Here is a 27,913-nt window from a genome sequence, read left to right on the forward strand (position 1 = left end):
AAACAAAGAGGCTGTCACTCCATGAAACAAGAACAGGGTGCTACCAAAAAGGAAGGGGAAGAGGAGGAAGGAAAACACCCCAAGTTCCAGGAGACTGAAAGCATGACACTCCAAACACAGATGAAACTCAATGATGGTCTGCATAATAGACCCTGAAAGCAGAATTGCTGATACAGTGACCCCAGTTCAGGCAAGGATTGACCCAAACCCAATGCAGAAGGACAGAGATAAAGCCAAGAAGAGCTTGAGATCTGAGTGGGAAGAGCCCAGGAGACCCAGGGTCTGTGATCCTAACCGGGATTGCAGTGGAGAGAAAATCCAAGAATGGAAGAAAATCATCAAACCCATATGGGAATATAAGTTCTTTGAACTAAAGGAAGATGGGATCGAGGGGATGAACACAGCTGATGACAGTGACAGAAGAGGGGTCTGGTGAAATGAATGAAGTACAAGAAAGAGACAATAGTGCCAGGTTCTAGACAGAGGAAAGACTTCACGAGAAGGTCAAAGTTATGCAAATACGAGACGCATTGGTGGCCCAGCCTCTACCAAGGTGGAGGGAAGAAATTCCGCACCTAGACTCTGCTGTGGCAGGTGTCAGCAGGAGGGCTGTTCTTAAACAACAAGGATCTGGAAAGTTTACCACCCATGACGCTTTCTGAAACTTTTACTCAACAATCTCCAACAAGAAGGAACATGACCCCCTGTTTTCAAACGTCCACAAAAATCCACAGACACCCATCAAGGAAAATCTAAAGAAAATAAAAATAAAGTCTAATAAAAATAAGCAGACATGAAAGATGGAAAAAGAAGTATGCTCACAGATTCACAGATTTTCCTTTTTCAGTATAAGAAGATAGTATGGGTATATTTATCCTAAAATTTGGAAATATAAATGAAATGTACCGTGTTCTAAAAAATATAAATTACCTACACTGAGTAACAAGACAAAAATTTTAATACAATGATATCCAGGAAAATATGGAAATGGTATTGAAAAAGCTCATTCTTCAGAAGGCAGACTCAGATGTTTCAAAGGTGTATATCATCAACCTTCAATACAAAGACTTTTCTGTGACACTTGAAATATTCCAGAGATCAGAAGAAGCCAGAGGTCCTCTGGATTCCTCTACTAAGACTGGTGACACCCTGATGCCAAAACCAGGAACAACGGCGAGAGAGATAGGACTGTAGACCAATGTCATTTAAAAACATAATGTAAGAGATTGTATGAACCTACATTAACAGAAAACAAAGCCACTATGTATAGCCATTATGGGAAATAGTACGGAAGTTCCTCAAAAAATTAAAAATGGGGCCAGGCACAGTGGCTCACGCCTGTAATCCCAGCACTTTGGGAGGCCGAGGCGGGCAGATCACGAGGTCAGGAGATCGAGACCATCCTGACTAACACGGTGAAAACCCATCTCTACTAAAAATACAAAAATTGGCCAGGTGTGGTGGCGGGCACCTGTAGTCCCAGCTACTTGGGAGGCTGAGGCAGGAGAATGGCGTGAACCCGGGAGGCGGAGCTTGCAGTGAGCCGAGATTGCACCACTGCACTCCAGCCTGGGCAACAGAGCGAGACTCCATCTCAAAAAAAAAAAAAAAAATCAAAAAATTAAAAATTAAAAATGGAACTACCATGTGATGAGCAATCCCACTTCTGTGTATTTATACAAGACAAATTAAAGCCAGATCTCAGAGATACCTGCACTGCCATGCTAACTGCAGCACTATTCACAACAGCCAAGATATGGAGGCAACCTAAGTGACCATCAACAGATGAGTGGATAAAGAAAATGCGGTGTATATGCACAATGGAATACGATTCAGCCATAGAAAGGAAGGAGATCCTGTCATCTGTGGCAACATGGATGAACCTGCACACACTACGCTAGGTGAAGTGACCCAGGCACAGAAAGACAAATGCTGCAGACCTTGCTTATTTGTGGAATCTAAAAAAGCCAAGTTAAACAAAGCAGAGAGTAGAGTGGGGATTCGAAGGCCAGGGGCTGCAGGGAGTGGGGACGTGTTGATGACAGGATACAGCTTCAGCTGTGCAGGATGAGTCAGTTCTGGAAACCTCATGTGCAGCATGAGGACAGTTGACTGTAACACAGAACACAACATAGTAACACCGAAATCTTCTAACAGTTCATCTTAAATGTCTCATCACAAAATAAAGGTAACTGCGTGGGTGATGGACATATTAATTAGCTTGACCATGGTAATCATGACACAATGTGTACATGTATCAAGATGTCATGTTGTACATCTTGAATTTATATAATTCTTATTTGTCAATTATATCTCAATAAAGCTGGGGAAAAAGGGATAATGAGCCATTATCAAGTAATGTATATCTTAGATCGCTCAAGTTACAAAGGGTATCATTAACTATACTCATAAAATAGAAGCAGAAAAGCCACTGGAACCCTCAGTAGATTATAACACACACATTCACACACACACACACACACACACACACACAAACAAACTCACTCCTTCCTTAAAAGTCTGAGGCAAAATTCATGAGAAACTAAAGTAGGAAAACACTGCATGCACGAGACCAAGGCTGTGCTACAAACCAGCAAACACCGGCTTAGTGCGGAGCTGCGGGAGGCATTTCTGTTAACTTTGGAAACAAGACCCGAGGGCTGCTGTCATCACGTCTCCAGCGTTGTGCTGGGCAGCCAGCCACAGCGAAAGGGAGTCAAATAAAACAAAAGACTATGTTTTGGAAAAGAAGAATCCAAATGTGTGTCACTTGCAGAAGACCCAGCCGTGGGCCACCCTGCCCTCCAGACTCACATCTCCTCCCGGCACCTCCCTCACCCAACCAGGGCCATTCAATCCCTGCCACTCAGCTCACTCAGATCCCCAGAGTGTCTGCTTGATTTAAGAAATGGTTTGATCATTTGATGGCCCATAGAAGCTGCCCTGCTGGCCCCCGGTGGAAAGTTCCATGATCCAAAAAGTCATGTCTCCAGTGAGTCCGGGGCTCCAAAGTTACACCTCATGTTGTGGCTGATGTAAAAAGACCGTACTTGCACTGTGTGTGTCTGTAGTGCACCCACTAATATGGTGTCACCCTAGACTTCCTGGCTTTCCTATCATCTCCTGAAAGCAGCACTAAGTCCTTCAGTCCCGGAAAGTGGATTAAGCACACAGTTCTCACATATCTGTACTAATAATCACTGAAAGGATATTTAGAGTTATAAAAAATGAAATCAAAATTATCTAACAAAAACAGGAGGCTCAGCAGGGTCCTTCATATGTTTGTAGAAAAGAGAAGGAGACAGAAACAGGTTAGGGAATAAATTGGAGCAGGACCCTAATGCACTGGAATAAAATAGTCTTTTATTCAGAAAACTGAATGAACTGCCACCAATGAGCAGACTACCTGATGTCCAATGAAACAAGAAAAAAACATTTAAAAACTCAAAGTAACATCATCAGAGTGAATGGATAACACATTTCATTCATCACAAGATGAAAGTAAAAAGTCATAAGAAGAGAGACTGGGAAGGATGAAATTATTATTAAAAATGGAAAAACACTTCAGAGATAAGTCTTTATACTGAAAGGCTCAATAAGTTCTAACCACAGAAAGTAAAATAATGCAGTAGCCTAGAAACAAAAACGTGACACTTTAGGACAATAAAAAGAAACCCAAATGCTCCCAGAGAGTTAAGGAGAGAGAGAGAGAAACTAAAAAATGACAAATGACCAGCATCAGACTGTCATCAGCAACACTGGACATCACAAAAAAATGGTGACATGTGTTCATCATTTTGAGGAAAATTAATTTAAAACCAGAATTTTATACCCAGCTAAACTATCATTATAAATGTGAGGATAAAGTTGATATATTTTCAGACAAGCAAGGAATCTTAAAATGTATGTCCTAAAATCACCATATATGAAAAAGTACTTGATCTTTCACCAAGGCAAAATGAAAATTGAAATAATCCAGGGTGCAGCTTCAAATAAAACAAAGAGAGCCTCTGAGGGTGGCATGGAAGAGCTGAAGAGACAAAAATAAAGCACGGATCCACCAGCTACTGAATCTCTGAGTATTCTCCTTACAAGGTGTGAGGGATTGAAGGGAGGGCCACTTAGCACTTTGCTTTTTTTTTTTTTTTTTTTTTTTTTTTTTGAGACAGAGTCTTGCTCTGTCACCTAGGCTGGGGTGCAATGGTGCAATCTCAGCTCACCGCAACCTCCACCTGCTGGGTTCAAGAATTCTCCTGCCTCGGCCTCCTAAGTAGCTGGGACTACAGGCACTTGCCACCATGCCGGGCTAATTTTTTGTATTTTTAGTAGAGACAGGGTTTCACCATGCTGGCCAGGCTGGTCTCAAACTCCTGACCTCGTGATCCACCCACCTCAGCCTCCCAAAGTGCTGGGATTAGAGGCATGAGTCACTGCACTCGGCCAGCTTCCTCTTATCTTATCGTCTATGCCATTTTTATTTCATATGAATTGCACATTTTTCTCCATGTTTATGTTTTAAGATGCTAAAAGTAATAAAATATATCTAATCAGTCCAGAAACACGATAGGTGGAACCAGAATTGCTTCCTTTGGAGAAACGTTCATCTCTAAAACCTCAACTCAACAAAAGTTTGCTTGAAATATTTTCCACCACATTTCTGTGGCCAAAATAAAAACTGATGAAGAAACAGAGCCCTGTGACATACACACCAGTTTAATGAGGGAAAAACAAACAGAGATAAACCAGCACGAATGACGCATCTCCAGCCACCAGCTCTAAACACCAACAAGGAAGAGAAGCTTGTGGAGCCTCCTGTCAGGACAACACATGCCAGGGAGGGATTTAAAAGCCCCACAGCCCTGAGCACCTCACTCACTCACACACACACTCACTCACTCACTCACTCGCTCACTGACACCTCCCCCAGCTCCCAGCTCACTTCCTCCCCACTCCAGCATGGCTGCATCCACCATGTCCGTCTGCTCCAGTGCTTACTCCGACTCCCGGCAGGTGGACGACTGCCCAGAGAGCTGCTGTGAGCCCCCCTGCGGCGCCCGCAGCTGCTGCACCCCAGCCCCCTGCCTGACCCTGGTCTGCACCCCAGTGAGCTGTGTGTCCAGCCCCTGCTGCCAGGCGGCCTGTGAGCCCAGCCCCTGCCAATCAGGCTGTACCAGCTCCTGCACACCCTCGTGCTGCCAGCAGTCTAGCTGCCAGCCGGCTTGCTGCACCTCCTCCCCCTGCCAGCAGGCCTGCTGTGTGCCTATGTGCTGCAAGACTGTCTGCTGCAAGCCTGTGTGCTGTGTGCCTGTCTGCTGTGGGGCTGCTTCTTCATGCTGCCAGCAGTCTACCTGCCAGCCAGCTTGCTGTGCCTCTTCCTCCTGCCAGCGGGCCTGCTGTGTGCCCGTCTGCTGCAAGCCTGTGTGCTGTGTGTCCACCTGCTCTGAGGATTCCTCTTCATGCTGCCAGCAGTCTAGCTGCCAGCCGGCTTGCTGCACCTCCTCTTCCTACCAGCAGGCCTGCCGTGTGCCCGTCTGCTGCAAGACTGTCTACTGCAAGCCTATCTGCTGTGTGCCCGTCTGTTCTGGGGCTTCCTCTTCATGCTGCCAGCAGTCTCGCTGCCAGCCAGCTTGCTGCACCACCTCCTGCTGCAGACCCTCCTCCTCTGTGTCCCTCCTCTGCCGCCCCGTGTGCAGGTCCACCTGCTGTGTGCCCATCTCCTCCTGCTGTGCCCCCACCTCCTCCTGCCAGTCCAGCTGCTGCTGCCCGGCCTCCTGCGTGTCCCTCCTCTGCCGCCCCGCATGCTCCCGCCTGGCCTGCTACAGCCTCTGCTCAGGTGAGAAGTCCAGCTGCTGAGTGCTCAATCCTTGTCTCCTGCCGACTGTGTATTTGCTGCCAAGCAGGATTCTCCAGTCTCAGGAGCCCCTGGAGTCCTCAGAATCCACCAGCTCCATCAGTAGCCACATAGTTGCTGCCTGAAGGGGATTTTGAGCACATGACACTTTCCTCACCACTGTCTGGGAAGAGACAACCCACAAATCCCTCAGCAGGTGGACTGTGGCCTTCTGGAACCCCCTTCTCCAAATGTATTGCTTACACCCAATGTGACAAAGAAGAACTGCTCTAATAATACATTCTTGAGTCAGGAAATACGGGCTGGTGTGCACTTTCTGCTCTTCCCCTGAGCCCCTCTGCCTACTCCCAATTTGGGGTGTGGGACCCACTGTCCTGTTAAAGGCAGACAGGACGGTGTCTCTCATCCTAAGATCAAACACCTGGGAGACAGCAGGCTTTGAAAGCAAATGTGATCAGCTCCACACCCCTCCTGCTGCCAAAGCCCTGCCCACAGGGGCTGAGCCTCCAACCTGAGCCAGGGAGGGGAGCAGAGCTGAGTGGGCTCGGCCTCTGGTGAGCTTTGGGCCACCTGCCCATGCCTGGCCCCTGCCAGTCCAAGCTAAAGCTGAGTCGAGAAGAAGCAGAAATCCCGTTCAGGTGGGACCTGAGAGCCCCATGCACCGTGCTGGCCGCGTGGTGTGTGGGCCGTGGAGAAGGTGCCCAAGCAGAGGGCTGCCCCGAGAGTTTGAGGGCCGCCCTGTGTGCTCTGAAGCACTAGCAATTCCATGGGCCCCAAGAGGGGTTCTGCGGTCACTCAGACGTCACTCATCCTACTCAGGGTTTAAGGCCTGGGTGAGGAGACACAGAGCAAAAAGACACCTTATCGATGAACCCTGAGAACAGTGGGAGAGGATGAGGCTGTAGTCTCAGTGGACCACTAGCCCTGGAGAGTGAAGAGGGCACTAGTGAGACCAGTCATGTCAGCACCTCCTCAGGAGGCTGGGAGGGCCCAGGGAAGAGGCGACAGAACAAAAACCCCAAGAGGACCTTTAACCAGAAAGTAGCTGAATTTAAACCCGCATTGACTCATAAATCTCTCAGTTTGCCAGAGTTTATTCAACCCCTGTGTCCATTACTTGCTTATTCATATATTAAGAAAAATACGGCCATCCCCATAAATAAGTGGACAAAGGCCTTCATGGACCTTTCATAGCACAAAGAGTTAAAAAAAGAGGGGGAGACGTTTCCACCTCACCACTAACCAAAGGCACAGGGGAGCCTAAGGCACAGGGAGCACCAACATTGCTGAGGCCGAGCCGCTGTGCAGCCAGCGGGCAGACGCACCCAGGGCCGCAGCCTCCAGGTCACCAGAGCCTTTGAGCCTCTCGATGGCTCCTGAGGGGAAAGCCAGGGACAGCCATGGCCGGGCACAGCTGGTGACACCCGGGCCCCTGTGCTCTGTGTGGCAGCTGACATGCAGGTCTGCTGGTGGCCATGTGTCCGTGCAGCTCTCCAAGCCCACGTGGTTAAGCTGCCGTGCCAGACGTGGAGGAGAGACTAGGGCTGCAGCGGCGGGGCCCCCTCCCTTGTGAACGTGCGTGAAGGTGTTCACAGCACAGCGGCAGCTCCGATTGCTCCGCCCCCAGGTCCCGGGGTGCCCCTCCTGTCTGTGAGGGAGATGAAGGGCCCACTGAGTCAGGGGCAGCTGCTGCCTGCAAAGGCATTCCGTGAAACCACAGGGAACCGCAAAGCCCCTCCACCGCCTGCTGGACAGAGCCGGACGGCCCCTGGGGACCGGGGGAGGGTGTCTGTAAGGCGAGGACATGGCTGGTGCATGCTCGTCAGGGTGTGATCAGAGACCTTCCAGCCTGCGGGCACCCTCGCCCAGTTGTAAGGGTGAGAGCACAGCCCCAGGCGAGGCTGCTGGCCTGGAAGGAGGGGTGAGCAGCGGTCTGTGGAGGGGGCCCTCTAAGGAGTCCCCCTGCACCTCACATGCTCGTCAACACAGGGCATCCTGGTAACAGAAGTTTCTGGACATGGGCCTCTCAGCAGGAGGGGTGCACTGGCTGGTGCTCCTCTTAGCTGATTTCTTGGTTCCCAAACGGCTCCCCCGCTACCCACATGTGCCAACACCACCTCCTCCAGGCAAATCCCACTCATACCCAGGACGTGCCCACGCCCTTTCTCCCGTGTGGCCCACACGCATGCCACAGGGACCAAGCTGGCTCTGTCGGGGCAGACCTCGGTTTTGGGGGCCAAGCTTCCCATTCTTGGAATTAGCACAGGCATCCCCCACACAGGCCTCCCTCCTTCTGCAATAGCCTCAATGCCTGGATGGGAGCCGGGCCACCCTCAGGCCCAGCGTCGGGCCTTCCTGTGTGTGCAGTGGGCTCGGGCTGTGTCCTGAAGAAGCCCAGCCACGCGGATTCCCAGTGGACTCTTCCTTCCCAAGGAACCACGATGAAAGACGCCACGGCCCACCGACGCACAGAGGAACCCAGGCTGCTCTCATGGCTTTGCACCGACCTCTTTCCTGGGCTGAATAGTGTCCCCTTAAAAAAAGACATGTTGGTCCAGACGCGGCGCATGCCTGTAATCTCAACACCGTGGGAGGCCGAGGAGGGAGGATCACTTGAGCCTGGGAGTTCAAGAGCAGCCCAGGCAACACGGTGAGACCCCATCTCCACAAAAAATAAAATAAAATTTAGCTGAACGTGGTGGCGTGCACCTATAGTCCCAGCTACTTTGGTGGGAAGTAGCCTGCGCTACTTGGATATTTACCTGCTCCTTTACCTTCCCCTGTTCCTCCTACTCCTTCCTGCAGGTCAGGGCCCACCTGGCCTCGTCCTAGTCAACCTAAAGGACATCCATGCACATCGTCTGCAGCGCACATCTGCAGGGGAGGATTTCTCCCAGCTTTTGCTCTTCTGAACAGGTTTTTACCTCAACATGTTTTGAAGGATCTTTTTCATAGTTATAGAATTCTGGGTTGGCAATTTTTTTTTCAGCATTTTAAAGAAGTTGTTCCATTGTCTTCTGGCCTCCACTGTTTTTGCTGAGAAGTGAAGGATTTTCTCATGCTTGCAAGAACCTTGTACCTTGTATGAAAAGTGTCTTTTTTTTCCACTGTCTTCAATATTTTTTTGGTTTTCATTACTTTTACTATTTGATGCTTGGATATGGTTTTCTTTGTGTTGATCCTCCTACAGGTTCTGAGATTCTTGGGTCTGCAAGTTGTTATTTTTTAAATCAAATTTGGTGTCTTGGGCCATTATTTTTTCAAAACTTATTTATGGTTCAGTATCACTGTCTTCTCTTTCTGAGGTTGAAACTACTAGTATGTTAGACAGTTCAGTACTGTTTCATATGTCTTTTCATTTTTCTAGATTCTTTCTCCTCTTCTTGAGACAAGATCATTTCTACTGGTGTGTCTTCAGGTTTGCTGACTCTTTTTCCATCTGACTCCTAAACCCAAACCCTAGACCCCCCAGCATGGGATTCTGATGCTTGGTTCTTGGGTCCTCATGATCTGGCCAGTTCACCTGCCCATGGCCCAACACCCAGAGTGCAGGATTCCTGCCTCCCCTGGACATACCAGTTTCTGAAGCAGCATCCTCACTCTCTCCACGGCCACACTGTCTCCTCACAGAGGCCCCCCAGACCACCCACCAGCACCCCCATTACTATCTCCTGAACCCATTTTCCCCAGTACTCAGCCCTGTATGGAATTATTACATGCATTCATTTCTTCCTTTACTCATTTATTCATTGCCCACTGCTAGAATGCTCTTGAGGCCAAGATCTCTTTGCTGCTAGTACACAATACATATTTGTTGCATGAACAAATAACTTCTTGTATAGATTACTCTATGGCAGGGTTGGCTAACTTTCTGTAAAGGGCAGACGGCAAATATTTTAGCCTTTGCATGTTACAGTCTCTTCCATAACTATGCAGTTGTGCCAACATAGTGCAAAAGAAGCCACAGACAACACATAAACTAATGGCATGCTGTGATCCAATAAAAGTTCATTTGAAAAACAGGCAGTGGGCCAAATTTGGCTCACAGACCATAGTTTGCCAACCTATGCTTTAAAGTTTTACTCTACAAAATAAAAGCTCAAAATACATTATTGCCTCAACATCTTCCTTGATAGCATGAAACAAAAGTGAAACAACAGGATTTGGTACTTTGAGTCAAGCCAGTGGTGCTATGTGCACAGTAGTAGCCTGAAAAAAATTGACAAAAAACCTGCAGAATGTCAAACCAGAACATCCTGTTTACAGAAGAAACTAACCTCAAGGCCAAAGCTATTTATGGTGGAGCATAACGCGGGAAAGTACACGTGGGAAAATAAGATGTTGGGAAACACAGTGGAAACAAGCACAAGGAAGACAACAGTTGTGTGTTTGTGTTACCCAGACGCCCGGGACCCAGGTATAAAGACCACCAGAGAAGCAGCTTCCAGACATCACCATCCACCGCCCCAGTACCAGCCCAGCCACGCGCCACCATGTGCCACACCAGCTGCTCCCCAGGCTGCCAGCCAACCTGCTGCATACCCAGCCCCTGCCAGGCATCCTGCTATGTGCCCGTGAGCTGCCAGTCCTCCGTGTGCGTGCCCGTGAGCTGCACGCGCATTGTGTGTGTGGCTCCCTCCTGCCAGCCCTCCGTGTGCATGCCCGTGAGCTGCAGGCCCATCATATATGTGACTCCCTCCTGCCAATCTTCGGGGTGCTGCCAGTCCCCCTGCACCACCATCCTCTACAGACCCATCTCCTGCAGCACCCCTTCCTGCTGCTGACCAGCTGCTCCTGGTACACAGGGGTACACACCTGTATCCCTCCGTGAATAAGCATCTGGTGGACCCCCAGATTGCACACATAGGGCAGAAGAAAAGCCTGCTCAAGGAGACCTCTGAACTCTGGGGTGAGAACGTGGAAAAATGACTCAGACCTTCCGTGACCCTGGGAACCCCCCAAGGAAGTCCTGGCTGCCAGAGTCCTTCTCTCACTCCAGCAGGAAACTAAAACCCATGTGAGCCAAATAAATCGGCTGTCCCTATACACCTCGTGTCTCCCTTTTATCTTCATATGTTTTGTAAGTTCTTTCCTTGAAGGTACGTACCAACTTTAATGGCAGCAGCACCTCTTCAGAGAGCCGCCTTCCTGGTGGCTGAGCTGAAGTGGAGGGTCCTTGGTTGGGGGAGTGGCCTGAAGGTTCTGTCCCCTGACTCCCTCCCCAAGCCCTGCACTGTGGGGTAATAAGATGTTGGGAAACACAGTGGGAACCACCATGAGGAAGACAACTGCTGTGTTTTTATGTTACCCAGATGCCTGGGACCCGGGTATAAAGACCACCAGAGGAGAAGCTTCCAGATGGAGGGTGTTAGGGGGAGGGTAGAAGAAAACAACCCTCTACCCAGAAGGATGGACAAGAAATAGACCTGGGCCCCGGATCCCATGCAATACCTCAAAGGATTACTATGGCAAAGAGGGCAGGAAACTCTTTCAAACAACACCCACCACAAATGCAGAGCGGAGTTCATCTGTCCCGGGGAGGGGTAGCAGGAAGTCCAAGAAAGTCTCATTCTCCAAGTCCCACATGCGAAGGGCCTGCCTAAGACTGACACTGGACCAGGACAACAGACAGCCCTCCTTTCTCCAGCTCCAGCCTAGCAGGCACAGTTCAGTAAGCAACGTCAGCCTGCCTCTGGGGAAAGGCAGAAGTGTGTAGAGATCTCCTCTGAATGTCAGGCATGAAGGGGCGTGTGAAACTTAGGGTGGAGCAAAAGCACTGACCTCCCTCCCCACCCCTCATCCTAAGCACAAGCACTGATACACCCTAAGCACAAGCCGTTGGTGCACTGAAGGCAACCACAGTAACAACAAAAGCCAAACCACGGTCAATGTCTGACCAGACTGATTCATCCACCTCCCCGCACACACTAATGACCTGACCGAAAAAGAGACACACGCATTTCCAGAGGGAACTGATGATGTCTGATAATCAATAAAAAATTATAAGACATGCAGAAAAGCAAGGAAAAACCAAGCCATTGTCAGGAGACAAAGAAATCAACAAAGCTGGATTCAAAAGTGACCCAGGGGCTGGGCACAGTTCACACCTGTAACCCCAGCACATTGGGAGGCTGAGGCTGGAGAGTCGTTTGAGCCTGGTAGTTCGAGGCTGCAGTGAGCTGAGACTGCACCACTGCACTCCAGCCTGGGTAAAAGAGCAAGACATATCTCTAAAAACAGAAAGTAAAAAGTAAAATGACACAGGTGTTAGAGCTATCAGGTATAAACTTTAAAATAACTATAATGAATAGATTAAAAGATCAAGAGTAAAGCATGAAAAACGTATATGAACAGATGGGTAATTTCAGCAGAGAGCTGGAAACTATAAGAAAGGTCAAGTGGATATGGTAAAAATCAAAATACGGCATCAAAGATGGCTTCCTTCAGTGGGCTCATCGGTACACTTGATACAAACAGGTGTGGAAGCATTGAATTTGAAAACATGTAAATATAAATTGACCAAATTAAAACACAAAGAGAAAGAGGAAGAGAAGGGTGGAGGGAGACAAGAGCAAAACATCAACTCCTCATTTATGGATGTAATTGGAGTCCCTGAAGGAGAAGAAAGAGAGGGCAGGGCAGAAGAAATATTCAAAGAGGGAATAGTTGAGAAATATTCTAAAACTAATGAAATACATAAAGCCCCATATTCAAAAAGTTCAGAGAACCCCAAATTGGGTAACTATATCCCCACCACAAATGACTAGACGTGTCACATTAAATCTGTGGCTGACAAAAACCAAAGGTAAAAAGGGAAATCTTCAAAGCATCAATATTTTAAGAGCAGACTACAAGCATAAGGACAAAGGTAAAGTTTACATCAGACTTCTAATCAGAAACCATACGACCGAAAGTACATCTTTAAAATACTGAAAGAAAATCTGTCGACCCTATGACACTAAAAGTATCTTTCAAGAATGAAAGAAAACACTTTTTCAGATGAACAAAAACTGAAAGACTTCATTAACAGCACACATGCACTATAAGAAATTCTTAAACAATTTCTTCGAGCCAAGGAATATGATAGCAGAGAGACACTTGGATCCACACAAAGGAAAGAAGACCTCTTGTCTGGGTGCCGTGGTTCATGTCTGTAATCCCAGCACTTTGGGAGGCCAAGGTGGCTGGATCACCTGAGGTCAGGAGTTTGAGGCCAGCCTGGCCAAAGTGGTGAAACCCCGTCCACTAAAAATACAAAAATCAGCCAGGCATGCTGGTGTGCCCCTGTAATCCCAGCTACTCAGGAGGCTGAGGCAGGAGAATTGCTTGAACCCGGGAGGCGGAGGTCGCAGTGAGCCAAGATCGCACCACTGCACACTCTGTCCTGGGCGACAGAGCAAGACTCTGTCTTGGGAAAAAAAAAAAAAAAGAAAAGAAAAGAAGAGCTCTAGAAATTATTTTAAAAGAAGATAAATATAAATAAGCCAGGCGCGGTGGCTCGGCCTGTAATCCCAGCACTTTGGGAGGCCGAGGCGGGCAGATCACGAGGTCAGGAGATGGAGACCATCCTGGCTAACACAGTGAAACCCCGTCTGTACTAAAAATACAAAAAAAAATTAGCTGGGCATGGTGGCAGGCGCCTGTAGTCCCAGCTACTCGGGAGGCTGAGGCAGGAGAATGGCATGAACCCCGGGGGGCGGAGCCTGCAGTGACCCGAGATCGCGCCACTGTCCAGAGCAAAAATAGTGACAGTGCATTGTGGGATTTTTTTTTCTTTTTTGAGATGGAGTCTCTCACTCTGTTGACCAGGCTGGAGTGCAGTGGCGCAATCTCGGCTCACTGCAAGCTCCACCTCCTGGGTTCACACCATTCTCCTGCCTCAGCCTCTCCGAGTAGCTGGGACTACAGGCGCCCACCACCACGCCCAGCTAATTTTTTTTTGTATTTTTAGTAGAGACAGGGTTTCACCGTGGTCTCGATCTCCTGACCTCGTGATCCGCCCGCCTCGGCCTCCGAAAGTGCTGGGATTACAAGCGTGAGCCACCGCGCCCGGCCTCATTGTGGGATTTTTAACATAAGTAAAAGTAAAACATGGCAACAATAACACAAGGAATATAAAAGAGGACAAGGAGGTGCACTGCCGTAAAGTCCCGCCACTTACAGATGAAGTGGCGTCATATTACCCGGAGGTATCCTTTGTTATAGTAAAGGTATGTGTTGTAAATCTTAGGCCAAATAAGCTTGAAAAGACGTATTAGGCTACTATCGCCTTGCTATAAGGAAATGCCTGAGACTGAGTAATTTATAAAGAAAGGAGGTTTAATTGGCTCACAGTTCTGCAAGCTGTACAGGAAGCACAATACTGGCACCTGCTCAGCTTCTGGGGAGGCAGAATTGTGAGGAAACTTACAAGCATGGTGGAAGGTGAAGGGGGAGCAGGCACATCACGTGGCCAGAGCAGGAGCGAGAGAAAGACAGGGGAGGGGCCACACGCCTTTAAACAACCAGGTCTCCCAAGAACTCACTCACTGTCGCAAGGACAGCACCAAGGGGATGATGGTAAACCATTCATGAGAAATCCACCCCCATGATCCAGTCACCTCCCACCAGGCCCCATCTCCAACACTGGAGATTACAATTCAACATGAGATTAGGGTGGGGACACAAATCCAAACTATATCAAGATGTATATAAAAAGTAGATATAAAAGGGAATAACTAAGAATACTAAACCAAAAAGTGGCATAGAAAGGGGGCAAAGATAAAAAGGAACAGATGGAACAAATAGAATACAATTAGTAAAGTGATATTTTGCTAATATTAAATTAAATGCAAATTAATTTATTAAATTAAATTAAACGCAAATCATCTAAACACCAAAACCAAAAAACAGATATTTTTAATTGGATTAAATAATTCAGGATCCAACTATATTCTATCTACCAGAAGACTCACATTAAACATAAAAACATAGATAGGTTAAAAGCAAACAGATGGAAAAATATACCACACAAACATTAATCAAGTAAAATTGGAATGGCTGTATTAATATCAAACAAAGTCAACTTCACAAAAGAAATATTACCAAGGATAAAAAGGAATATTACATAATGATAAAGCATCAATTCACCATGGAAACATAACAATTCTAAATGTGTAAGCATCAAACAGCCAACTTTCCAAACACATGCAACAAAAAAACTGAGAAGGGAAAGGAAAAACAGATAAATCAGATTTGTCATTGGACTTCAGCTTCAAGAGAACAAGTAGACAGAAAATCAGGAAGGATACAGAAGGCCTGGACAACACTGTCAATCAACTTGACCTAATGGATACTTACAGAACACTCCACCCAACAATAACAGATACACATTCTTTTCAAGCACATGAAACATTCGCCAAAAAGACTATATTCTGTGCCATAAAATAAACTTCGACCCATGTAAAAAAGTTGAACTAATACAATGTATGTTCTCTGACCACAAAGAAATTCAATTAGACATTAACACCAAAAGGATAGCTAGAAACACCCTGCAGAACTGTAAACTAACCAACACACTTCTAAATAACCCATGGTTCAAAGAAGAATCACAAGAGAAATTAGAAAATATTTTGGATTAAATACAAATTAAAAGACAACATGTCAAAATATATGGAACATGGCTAAAATAGTGTTTAGAGGGATAAAATTATATCATTAAGTGCTTATATTCACAAAGAAGAAAGTCCTGAAACCAATTATCTAAGTTTGCACTTTAAAGAAAAAAAAGCAAATTAAACTCAAAATTAGCAAAAGAAATGAAATAATTAAAAATCTGCAAAAAATAATGAAGTAGAAAATGGAAAAGAATTCAATGAAAGCAAAAGCTGCTTCTTTGGAAAGAACAATGAAATGAATAAGCATCTAGCCAGACTGATCAGGAAAATTATGATAAAGAGAAAAAAAAAGACACAAAATAGCAATATTAGGAGTGAAAAAGAGACATCATTACAAATCTTACAATTATTAAAAACATGATTAAAAACAGGAATGATGTAAACAACTTCATATCATTAAATTTGATAACATACGTAAAATTGGCAGATTTTTTTAAAGACAAAAGTATGAAAGCTTATTCCAGAGAAGTAGATAGCCTGAATAGCATCATATCTATTAAAGAGGTAGAATTTTCAGTTAAAATCTTTCAACAAACAAAACTAGGGGCAAATGGCCTCCCGGGAAAATTCTACTAAACATTTAAAGAGGAAATATAACCAATTCTACATGAACTCTTCCAGAAAATAGAAGGAAAGGAATCATTCCCAATTAAATTTATAGAGCCAGCATAATCTTGGTATCAAATTTGAACAAAAGTATTATAGTATATAGTATATAAAAAACTATATACTATTAATAATATCTCTTATGAATATAGATACAAAATTCTCAACCAAATACTAGCAAATTAAATCCAGAAATATGTAAAAGAGATAAAAGGTCGTGATCATGTGAGATTTATCCCAAGAATGCAAGGTTGGTTCAGTGTTAAAAAATCAACTTATAATTCACCATATCAACAGACTAAAGAGGAAGCACCATATTATTATCTCAATAAATTCAGAAAAGGCTTTTGACAAAATTCAACATCCATTCAGAATAAAAACTGCTAGCAAACTAGAAATTAAAAGGAACCTCTTTTAAAGAGCATCTATGAAAAACCTATAGTTAATATACTTTATGATGAAAGACTACATGCTTTCCCCTTAAAATCAACAATAAAGCAAGAACATTCACTTTTGCCTCTGCCATTTATTACCATACTGGACTTCCTAAATAGTGAAGTAAAAAGCATGCAGCCTGGAAAGGAAGAAATAACACAGTCTCTATTAACATATTACATTATTGTCTACCTAGAAAATCCCCAAAATTCTATAATAAAGCTACAAGAACTAATAAGTGAATTTAACAAGGTCAAAGAAAAAATGCCAATATACAAAAATCAATTTTATTTTAATATACTAGCAATGAACAATCAGAAATTGAAACTTAAAAATAGTACCATAATAGCATTAAACATTATAAAATACTTAGGGATAAATTCTGGGGGAAATATTTAAAATGTATACATTGAAAACTACAAAATATTGAAGAGGAAAATCAGAGAAAACCTAAATAAATAGACCATGTTATGGATTGCTGGATATGTCAACTCTCCCCAAATTGATCTATAGTTTCAATACACTCCCAATTGAAATCTCAACGCAAATTCTGTAGATATTGATAAGCTTATTCAAATATCTATATGGAAAGACAAAGAAACTAGAGTAGCCTAAACAACTTCTTAAAAGAACAAAATTGGAGAACTCACACTAGCTGATTTCAAAACCTACTATAAATCTGCATTTATCAGGGCAGGATGGTGTCGGCAAAAAGATACTTAGCATATGACCCAGCTATTCCACTCCCAGACATTTACCCAAGAGACAGAAACAAATACGTCCATGCGAAAACCTGGACTCGCTAACACATGCCCCATGTGGAGCACTAGCATCACAGAACTTGGGCTCCAAGTGGCCCTGAGGGTCCCCACAGCTCTGGAAGGCGGAGGCTGAGCCAGGCCTCGTCCATGCTTCTCTGAGCACAGGGCAGGTAGGTTCTCCAGAAGCATTTTTTGGTTACCAACCCTCCCTCCTCTCATGCTCTGATTTCCAATTTCACCTCCAACTCCCAGCCTGGGGGACCAGAGTGCTTACGTGTGTGCATAAGTGTGTGCATGTTGTGTAGTGCACACATTGGGTGTGTTCATGGATTCGAATGTGTTCAGCTGCCAGCATTTATATGTCTGAGTTGACTGGTTCCATTTCTTGCTCAGTTTTATCCAAAGCCCCCCAATTTAAACTACACAATAGGTCCCTGACCACCTTGCCTAAAAGATGATGAAACCAGTTTTTCAACCCTAAACTCAACACTTGCCTCCAAGGCAAATAAAAAGCTTGGAATCTAAGGCAGCCAGTAGTGAGAACGTTCTTCGGGGGACAGTTCTGGGCTATGCTATCTGGAATAGCAGACTCCTGGGGCAAGACGGCTGGCCCATCTACTGGGGAACGTTTAACCTGAGACAGTCACAGCAGAGCCCCACAGGAAGGGAATACAGCCCAGACAGGGGAAATGCAGAAGAACGCTACCAGCACAACAGACTGGGACAAGCAAGTTCCAGATTACATTCAGAAGAATTCCCTTTTCATATCACCAGAAATTACTAAATTAGAAAACACACATTTCAGGAATCCATAGAGATATGACTCAACTCTATTTTTTCTAGAAAGTAACAGAATAAGGAGCACACAATCCCAACAGTGGCCGCCCCAAGAAGTTCTTGGTAAATTATTGATGATGTGGGTTCATGGGGGTTTATTCTATTAGGATCCTCAGTAATTGATCATCAATCAATAAAAACCGAGCCCTTGTGGACCAGTGATGGGAGTGTGTGCTGCAGAACTAATGCAGTTCTGTAAACCTGAGATCCTCCGCGACCTGGGAAACAGGACGTCCACCAACCATATGGGAAAACCCGATCGTCAGTGCACTGAGGCTTTGGCCATCAATGCAGGGCTTGCTGGCCTGGAGCAGGAGTGGACAGCCAGTGGGGAAGCAAGGCCACTCCACCACAGGCTGGTAAGTCACCGCTGCGGCCACTGCACCTGGGCCCCAGGAGCCCTGGGAGAGACCACATGGGCATCTGCAGCCACGCCCTCCACCCGGGACACCACCTTCTGATGAGCACTGGGTGAAGGGATCACTGAAGAGGGTTTAGCAGCAAATTCTATGTAATCAGCAGAATAGATAGCGGGGAGTATGGAAATAAAAAAGAAAGACCAGAAACGCAGAGCTGCATGGGGAAAGCTGGTTTATTTGGCTCTCATGGGGTCAGAGAATGACTCTGGGACCCCAGACTTCCCTGGGGGGATGGGCAAGGTCAGCAAGGGCTCCAGATCATTCTATCATATTCTCGATCCAGAATTCAGAGGGTTCACTGAGCATGCTTTCCACCTGCGCCATGTGCAGAAGACCAACTGAGGACTCATCCAGGGAGTGTACAGGTGTGGCCTCATCTGCACTGGGAGCAGCGGGTCTGGAGATTCATGCTCAGCAGCAGGAAGGGGTGCTGCAGGAGATGGGTCTGCAGAGGACACTGGTGCAGGAAGGCTGGCAGCACCCAGAGGACTGGCAGGAGGGAGCCGCATACACGACAGGCCTGCAGTTCACAGGCACGAACACGGAGGACTGGCAGGAGGGGGCCACGCGCACAATGGGCCTGCAGCTCACAGGCACACACACAGAGGACTGGCATCTCACGGGCACGCACACAGCTGGCTTGAAGCTCACAGGCACGCACACAGAGGACTGGCAGCCTACAGGGACGTAACAGGATGCCTGGCAGGGGCTGGGCACGCAGCAGGCTGGCTGGCAGCCTGAGGAGCAGCTGGTGTGGCACATGGTGGCGTGTGGCTGGATAAGGTCGAGGCAGAGGGCAGTGATGTCTGGGGACAGCTTCCCTGGGCAGCTTTTATACCTGGACCCAGGCGTCTCCACAGCACAGAAGCGTGCACCCGTTGTCTTCCTTGTTTTTCTTCCTCAAGGCTGTTTCCTGGAACTCAGTTTTCTGTTGTAGATGCTCATGTTTTTTATTTGGCCCTTTGTTTCATGACTAATTGCACCTGCTTCAAGCTCTTGTTACATTTGGAAACTGCCCAAATTTATCGGGTGATGCACAGGCAGTTTTAGCTCCACTGCCTGACATCTTTCTCCCTTCGTTAGTTCTACACTGGAGCAGACATGAGTGGTACCCAAAAGACCTCCTCGAACCACAACTTCTGTTCATCAACCAGAAACTGCGGGGAAGAGACCAGAACTGAATATAGACAATGTCATCATACTGGGAAACCTGCTGGAGTGGGTGATGCAAAGCTGGCTACTCTATCAACTATACAGTTGAGATTTAGGAGATGCTCGTTTTCAGGCAGCCGTCAACCAGCAGTGCAGACTGTGCTTCCTGAGAGAGAAGAAACTTAGGAGATAAACTCCCATTTCCCAGCTCTCTGCTGGGGCAGGCTTCCAAAATGCAGTGTCACCAGCTGGAGTCTGAGCAAAATACAGTGGCCCAACTCTGCTGAGGAGGAAGGGGCCAGTGCCCATGCAGTTGAAGCCCTGGAGTCCGAGGAGCAGAGAAGCAGAAAGAAGGATCCATGTGGAGAGCACGCACCGCAGTGTGGGAGTTGACTGTGAATCTGTGGAATGGGGCAGGGCTGTGCATTCCCCGGGCAAGGCCACCACAGGCTCACCAGAGAGAAGCTGCTAGAGGATTGAGAGTGAAGCCCCCCTCCAGCCCCCACATGGACATCCAGCCAAGACTCCCTACACCCCGGCACCAAATGAGTAAGGACCACAGACTACAGTGAGACCCACCTAGACCAGCCCGAACAAAGCCTAAACCAATTCAGAATAAGATTTTTAGGGAAGACAGTTTGGAATGTGAGTCCCACCAAGATAGAGAGTGTTCCAAGTTGTAGATGCTTCCCAGAGATCCATCCTAGCAAAGCATTAAACAAAAACTGCACCAAAGATTAAGGTCATTCTCCAGTAACTGACGACTAGAACAAAAATCAGAAACATGATACAGCTCAGAGTCTGTAAATGCATTATTATAATACCTCATACACAATCAAAATCATCAGATATTGGCCAGGTATGATTGTTTATGCCTGTAATCCCAGCACTTTGGGAGGCCAAGATGGGAAGATTGCTTGAGGCTAGGAGTTTGAGACCAGCCTGGGCAACATAGTGAGACTCTGTCTCTACAAAAAAAATGGTTAAAAATTAGCCAGACATGGTGGTGCATGCTTGTGGTCCCAGCTACCTGGTAGGTTGAGACAGGAGGGTCTATTGAGCCTGGGAGGTTGAGGATGCCGTGAGTTACGATCACACCACTGCACTCCAGCCAGGGTGACAGAGCAAGACCCTGTCTCAAAAAACAAATCATCAGATATTAAAAGATATAGGTAAATTTAATTCACTGTTAAAAAAATAAACCTGAGATGGTCTAGATATTGGACATGGCAAATGATGACTGCAAGCAGCTATTATAAACATGTTCCAAAAAATCCAAGAAAACTGTTCAAATAATTAAAGGAAAACATTGTCTTCATGAATGGATAAATAGGGAATCTCAGTAGAGTAATTGAAACTATTTTTTAAAATGGGAATCCTAGAACTGAAAAGTACAGTAGTTAAAAATTTTAAATACACCAAATTTGACTTCAAAAATCAACAACATCCAAATCCAGGAATCTCAGAAAACCCCCAGTAGGATAAATAGGAAGAAAACCACATCCAGGCACATCATGAAGTGATGAAAACCAAAAATGAAGACAAAATCTCAAGAGCAGTGACAGGAAGACACTTTACATACAAAGGAACAAGGATAAGAAAAACACCCTGGCTTCTCGTGAGAAACAATGGAGACACATCTTTAAAATGCTGAGCAAAAAAACTGGCAATCCAGAAGTCTACATCTATGAAGAACGCACTTCAAAACTGAGATTGAGGCTGGGCCGGGCACTGTGGTTCACACCTCTAATCCCAGGACTTTGAACACCGAGGCAAGAGGATCACTTGAGCCCAGGAGTTGTAGACCAGCCTGGGCAACAAGCAAGAGCACATCTCTACAGAAAATTTAAAAATTAGCTAGGTGTGGTGGTGCGCACCTGCAGTCCCAGCTATTCAGGAGGATGAGGCAGGAGGATAGCTTGAGCCCAGGAATTCAAAGCTGCAGTGAGCTATGACTGCACCATCATACTTCAGCCTGGGTGACCGAGCAAGAAGGGTCTCAAAAAACCCCAGAAACTGAGATTGAAGGGAAGACCTGTTCAGAAGAGCAAAAGCTGGGAGAAATCCTCCCCTGCAGTTGTGCACTGCAGGCAACGTGGACAGATGTGCTTTAGGTTGACTAGGACGAGGCCAGGTGGGCCCTGAGCTGCAGGAAGGAGTGGGGGGATGGGGGAAGGTAAAGGAACAGGTCAATATCAAAGATGCATCCTCGTTCTTCTGTAGTCGACTCGTAAGACAACTAATCTTTAAAATGGATTACTTGATGACTAGGTCACATAGGAACATGTGATCATGGTGGCTGCCCCAATTCTCTTGGTTTTTAAGTGTGATTCTGAACTATAGCAGTGAAAGGAGTTGCCTGACAGGGCTGAACTTGTGGCCTCACCTGGCTTGTCCCTAGGCCTTAAGGTCACTCCCACCACATGGCCACAGATCGGCTCTGGGTCCGTAGACTTCTAAGTTCTGTCCACAGCTCTGAGACCCCACTTGGTCTTCAGCCTTGGAGGGGCTTTCATTAATGTGGTGTCTGACTTGTCCGAAGGCTTCTTGGCAGGAATCACCTGTATCCACCACCAGCAGGCACAGGAGGATCCACACAGGAGCAGAGCGTGCCCCTGGGAGCTGCCTGGGGTGGAGGGAGTAGCTCTGCCCTGAGAGATGGCTCATCCCCCTACCGTGTGACACCACCGTAGAATAATGCGCTGTGGCCAACCCATGAAGAGAACAGAGCTGGGGTGTGAGGAGGAGTGCGCCATCCACACTCCTGCCCGCTGCTTCCCAAGTGCAGGGGCATCCTGGAATTTCACGCCAGCCCCTCACTTTCCCCCAAGCTGCCTCTGCAGGGGTGAGACTGATCAGACCCACACTGTGGGAGAGGAACCAGATATGAGTAGCTCACGCCCCACTCCGTGATGGGTCCTTCTGGGCTCCATCTGCAGAGGAGGTGGCCTGTGGCCACTAGTGCTACTCGTGTGAAGTGGGCACTTCTGAGGTGTGGTGTCAGGAAGCCCACTGTGGTCACACGCCTGAGCCATGCTCTGCAGAGGCCAACGTGGCTGATGTTTTCATCCATCTTCTCTGTCCCAGCTGGTTCAGGACTTCAGGATGAATCACTTATTGGACCCTCAAGCCCCAGTATAATTTGGCACAGTGGTAACGACCATGGATTCCAGAGTGAAACTAAGCAGTCCAGATCCCTGCGTCTCTGCAGTGGCGCGGACACGCACCCATTGTGCAAACCCTCTACGACTTACAAATTGCACATCTGTAAAATGGGGTATCGGCCACCCCGAATGCTGGCAAAGATGAATGAGATAACCCTGTAAGCTGCCAATCACAGCCTGGCACAGTGCTAGACCTCTGTGCATTACTGTTACCCCAATCATCGTCATTATTATTCCACAATATGGAGCCCAGTAGCTTGGCTCTCATTACTTGGGAAGACCCTGATGATGACTGAGCTTCTCAGTCGAAACGGGGCCCCTGGTGCAGTGAGCGTGACTGTGCTTGTGTGAGCTCCAGACGGCATTTACGATGGGGGGACCTTGAACATCCATGAGGCGGACCCCGGGCCTCACTGACAGCCCTTCACCAGCTCCCCTCGGCTCTGTTTCCAGGAAACACATGCTCTGCTGAGTCATGGGAGCCCCCAGCTCAGAGGTTCCTGAACTGAGTAACCTCAACAAGAAAACCCAGAAAGATCAACAGGAGAGGGCAGAGGAGGAAAACCCACCCAGGAGGAAGATGCCAGGGGGCTTGCTGCCTGGACGCCCGTGGCCTGCCCTGGTTCCATGCTGTGTCCCCACCACCTGCTGCCCACCCAGGGCTGTGGGACCTCCTGCTGCCACCTGGCCACCCCCGCCCTGCCCCCCAACCAGGCAGCTCTGCTGTGCCGGCCCCGGTGTGAGGCGTCCCCCTCCTGCCAGCCGGCCTGCTGCGTGCTCAGGTCGGGCCTGTGTGTGGCCGCCTTCTGCCGGTCCTCCAGGTGCTGCCAGCCCTCCTGCCCCTTCCCTGGCCTGCAGACCTGTGGCCTGCCACAGCGGCCTGCTGCTGATGGATTATCCTGATAATCAACTCTCTGCTATTTTTCAGCAAAAGCCTTTCCCTTTGTCCTATTATCAGAATCCCCCTGCACTTCTCAGTCCCCAGTGATGGATCCACCTCCCACCGTGGCTGGAATTTGCCCTGAACGTTCTTGTGCAGGAAGGCTTAACTCCCTATCAAAAATAAGTCTCTGCTCCTCAATACTGGGTCTTTTTAAAAACTTCCCTGAAGCTGTTTCTCATTGTCCTTTGCCTTCCTGACCAAGACAATGCCAGCACGGGGTTCTGCCCTTGGTCACTGCTCGGAGGTGGAGCTTGACCCTGGAATGTCAGGAAGCCGCTCCGGGAAAAGCTGTGGCTGAAGCTGCTGAGTCCAAAGCGGGTGTCTCCTTCCCAGTAGTTTCAGATGAGGATCTCTCACCCAGTGCTCTTCTGGAGCCTGGAAACCAAGCCACAGGACAAAGGGCTGCGGGAAGGAGGAAGCTGAGCCTGGGGAATACCTGGCGGCTGCCTTCGGGTATCAGAAGGGCTTTCCCCCAGCGCGTTTCCCCAGAGGCTGGATTGGGGCCACTGAGCCAGTGTGACAGGGAGGTAGATGTCAGCCCAACAGGAGGAAGAGTCCCCTGAAAGCCAGGGCTCCCAGTGACACACTTGGCGCCTGGCGATTACTCAGCTTCTGGGTGCTGAGGGCTCTGAATGGCAGGCACACTTCTCCCACTGTATCATAGCAGACAAAACCGAACGGCCCATGTGCCCATCAGCCGGTGGTTGGATAAACACAGCCTGACACAGCGGTACAGCGGAATCCACAGCAGCACTGAGGGCGGCATTGCTTACGCACACAGCAACAGGAATGCATCGCAGAAACACCGTGCGGCATGGGAGAGGCCGGCACCGGAAGACTTGCTGTATGACTTCATCTAAATGAGTTCTAAAACAAGGAGAACCAATTCATGCTTTAAAAAATTCTCAACATTGGCCATCTCTGGGGGATTGGGTGAAATTGACTGGGGAATGCAGAATAGTTCTGGAGAGGATGGTAAATCCAGGGTCCTGATGGGGGTCCTCTCCCAGCCAGGAGGGAAGCCGGGACCACCCTCACCCCTGGGCCTCGAGGGGGCCTGGGTGAGCTGTGTTGACGGATTGGCAAACTTCGTCAAATTATACCCTTGAGATTTGAATCATTTCACATGCAAAATAAATGCTGAACTCGAGTTAACGGCACGTTGCTGCAGTGTGTGAGTGAAGTGTGTGGTTGCTGTGCCTTCCCCTGCAGTGCCTGTGAAATAAGATGCACTGACAGAGGCCAGCTCGGGGGTGAGTATCTGATCAAGCAGAGTGAGTGCCGTGCCAGGTGCAGATCCAGGGCCAGGCGCGTGGATGCCCACTGTTTAATTTTTGCAACTTTTCTGTATGTTTCCGTTTTTCATAACAAAATGAAAACAAAGATAGTTTTTAAAAAGTAGTTCAGAAGATGAAAATAGTAAATGTTTTCATAAAAAATAGAAGCCACACATGGGATCCTTGCTTTGGAGAACTGGGCTATGATCAGAGGGAAGTGGGGTACACTCAGAGAATTGGGGTACCCAGCATTCAAGGAGAATAACGGTGGATCACAGGTCAGCCAAATGTCCCAGAAGCAGCAGGACAGTCATGAGGAAGCCAACACTCAAATATCATGGCCTCCCAAGGGCAGGATGGCAGACCCAGCTCACCATTCCCATCTCCACCTTCCCAAGACCACCACAGGGGAGGGCAAGTGAGTTTATCAAGGATGAGGGACTCCAGCAATGAAAAGGAAAGAGAGGGCCGGGCGCGGTGGCTCACGCCTGTAATCCCAGCACTTTGGGAGGCCAAGGAGGGCAGATCACGAGGTCAGGAGATCGAGACCATCCTGGCTAACACGGTGAAACTCTGTCTCTACTAAAGATACAAAAAATTAGCCGGATGTGGTGGCAAGCGTCTGTAGTCCCAGCTACTCGGGAGGCTGAGGCAGGAGAATGGCGTGAACCCGGGAGATGGAGCTTGCAGTGAGCTGAGATCGTGCCGCTGGACTCCAGCCTGGGCAAGAGAGCCAGACTCTGTCTCAAAGAAAAAAAGAATGAAAAAGAAAGAGAGGGGTGTGTGTGGACTGCCGGCCAGGGCAGAGGTGGGACCCACCTGCCTGGGAGCCCCACACGGCTCTGCTTCCCAGCAAGCCCAGCGGAAGGAGAGTGGGGAGGGCTGCAGTGGAGAGGGGGACTGAAGGTGTGAGCACGGCACCCCCTGGCCAGGACCTCCAAAGACCCCGAGGGGCACCAGGCACAGTTCTCGCATGCTGGCCTCGGGCTCCCATTGCCTTTACTCCAAAGTGAGGCTGGCGACGGATGGACCTGCGCCCCTAGCATAGAGCACCAGGCCAACCTCCCCACTCAGGTGGGGGCTCCTCCAGCAGAAAACAGACCACACACAGCAGGAGAGGAGACCGGGCAGCCCGGGACCACCCTCACCCCAGCCAGGAGGGAAGCCAGCGGCACGAAAAGCAAGACCAAGATAAACTAACATATTGCTGCACCCAGAGGAAACCAATGGTTTAAGGAACTTAAAAAAATCCTAAATACGGCCGGGCACGGTGGCTCACGCCTGTAATCCCAGCACTTTGGGAGGCCGAGGCTGGCAGATCACGAGGTCAGGAGATTGAGACCATCCTGGCTAACACGGTGAAACCCCGTCTCTACTAAAAATACAAAAAATTTAGCCAGGCGTGGTGGCAGGTGCCTGTAGTCCCAGCTACTCAGGAGGCTGAGACAGGACAATGGCGTGAACCTGGGAGGCGGAGCTTGCAGTGAGCAGAGATGGCACCACCGCACTCCAGCCTGGGCGATACAGCGAGACTCCATCTCAAAAAAAAAAAAAAAATTTCCTAAATACACTCAGACATTCAGGAAGATGTCACATCTATCAAACAAGGATAAGATGCTTTGAAAATGAACAATTAAAATAATGATCCCTAAAATGTCACAGATATTAAACATCTCATTGATATTTAAAATTAAACAGAGAGGCTTGAAGGTGAGTGTATTAGGGTTCCCTTAGAGGGACAGAACTAATAGTGTGTATATATGTATGTATATATATATATATGGGTTTACTAAGTATTAACTAACATGATCACGAGGTCCCACAATAGGCCATCTGCAAGCTGAGGAGCAAAGAGATCCAGTCCAAGTGCCAAAATTGAAGAACTTGGAGTCCAACGTTCAAGGGCAGGGAGCATCCAGCACAGCAGAAAGATGTAGGCTGGGAGGCTGGGCCAGTCTCGCCTTTTCACGTTTTTTCTGTCTGCTTTATATTCGCTGGCAGCTGATTAGATGGTGCCTACCTAGATTAAGGGTGGGTCTGCCTTCCCCAGCCACTGACTCAAATGTGAATCTCCTTTGGCAACACCCCCACAGACACACCCAGGATCAGTACTTTGCATCCTTCAATCCAATCAAGTTGACACTCAGTATTAACCATCACCATGAGGTTGAGAAATCTGATTTGGAACAAAACATCAAAGAGATAAAAAAAGAACTGATGAAAAAATACCATAAATGACTGATCTAGTGAATGTAATCCCTGATGTGTGGGAGTCCCAAAAAGTGGGACGGTGAGAATGATGAGAGGACGCACAAATAAACCCCTAAAGAGGAACATTTCCCAAGGCTAAAGACACAGTCTTCAGGCTGAAAAGAACCAAGTGATGCCAAGAAAAATGAACGGACAAATCCTAGATATGTCCTGTTGAAATTATATAACATCAAAGATAACAAGTGGTTCCCATGGGCTTCCAGAAAAATCAAACAAACAAACAAATGAACAAGTCACCCGCAAGCAATAAAAATCAGATTAGCATCAGACATCTCATCAGCAGCACCGAATGCTACAGACTCACAGAACGACACTCATGATGTCCAGGAGGTCAGCATTCAGCCCACGCTTTCAAAGATGAGCATGCTCTAAATAAACAGGTTAAGCAGAAGATAAACGGTTCTTAAGATAAGCAATAAACATGACAGCAAATTATTAACCATAAAACTATTAAGTAAGCATATGTGTTTTTCTAAGACTAAGTAGCATGTATTTTATCCTCTGGGCGTGTGGTCATTTGCTTTTCTACATTTTTGTTTGT

At 47.5% G+C, this 27,913-nt stretch overlaps 4 protein-coding genes across 8 annotated transcripts in view; 2 read left to right on the forward strand and 2 right to left on the reverse strand.

Moving 5' to 3' along the window:
- TSPEAR (thrombospondin type laminin G domain and EAR repeats) overlaps positions 1-27,913 on the reverse strand; it is a 190,841-nt gene that overhangs the window by 141,022 nt on the left and 21,906 nt on the right. The window contains exon 2 of one of the 2 annotated variants that reach the window (XM_012501851.2): positions 27,677-27,738. The exons of the other annotated variant lie outside the window; for it this stretch is intronic. The gene's annotated coding sequence lies outside the window, so the exon portion shown is untranslated. The remainder of the gene's footprint in view (positions 1-27,676; positions 27,739-27,913) is intronic. 2 annotated transcript variants of the gene reach the window in all.
- On the forward strand, positions 4,957-6,141 carry LOC100583795 (keratin-associated protein 10-11). 2 transcript variants are annotated; one of them, XM_012501863.2, is made up of 2 exons: positions 4,957-5,319; positions 5,557-6,141. In XM_012501863.2, exons 1-2 carry the CDS (start codon positions 4,957-4,959, stop codon positions 5,851-5,853), a joined length of 660 nt encoding a protein of 219 aa, XP_012357317.1. In that variant the 3' UTR covers positions 5,854-6,141. The 2 variants fall into 2 exon arrangements, with proteins under 2 accessions (XP_012357317.1, XP_012357315.1); XM_012501861.2 differs by having other exon boundaries at positions 4,957-5,277; positions 5,386-6,141.
- On the forward strand, positions 10,303-10,700 carry LOC100583457 (keratin-associated protein 12-3). The gene has a single exon (XM_003277368.3). The coding sequence runs from the start codon at positions 10,345-10,347 to the stop codon at positions 10,633-10,635; it is 291 nt and encodes a 96-aa protein (XP_003277416.1). The 5' UTR covers positions 10,303-10,344; the 3' UTR covers positions 10,636-10,700.
- On the reverse strand, positions 18,721-19,361 carry LOC100586454 (keratin-associated protein 12-1). Of its 3 annotated transcripts, none has more exons than XM_004092334.1 (2): positions 19,146-19,361; positions 18,721-19,085 (listed from the first exon to the last, which is right to left on the reverse strand). In XM_004092334.1, the coding sequence occupies exons 1-2, from the start codon at positions 19,325-19,327 to the stop codon at positions 18,977-18,979; spliced, it is 291 nt and encodes a 96-aa protein (XP_004092382.1). In that variant the 5' UTR covers positions 19,328-19,361; the 3' UTR covers positions 18,721-18,976. The 3 variants fall into 3 exon arrangements, with proteins under 3 accessions (XP_004092382.1, XP_012357331.1, XP_030662143.1); XM_012501877.1 differs by having other exon boundaries at positions 18,977-19,181; positions 19,236-19,327; XM_030806283.1 differs by having other exon boundaries at positions 18,977-19,327.

This window comes from Nomascus leucogenys, chromosome 25 (genome assembly GCF_006542625.1).
Source record: "Nomascus leucogenys isolate Asia chromosome 25, Asia_NLE_v1, whole genome shotgun sequence".
NCBI classification, from domain to species: Eukaryota; Metazoa; Chordata; class Mammalia; order Primates; family Hylobatidae; genus Nomascus; species Nomascus leucogenys.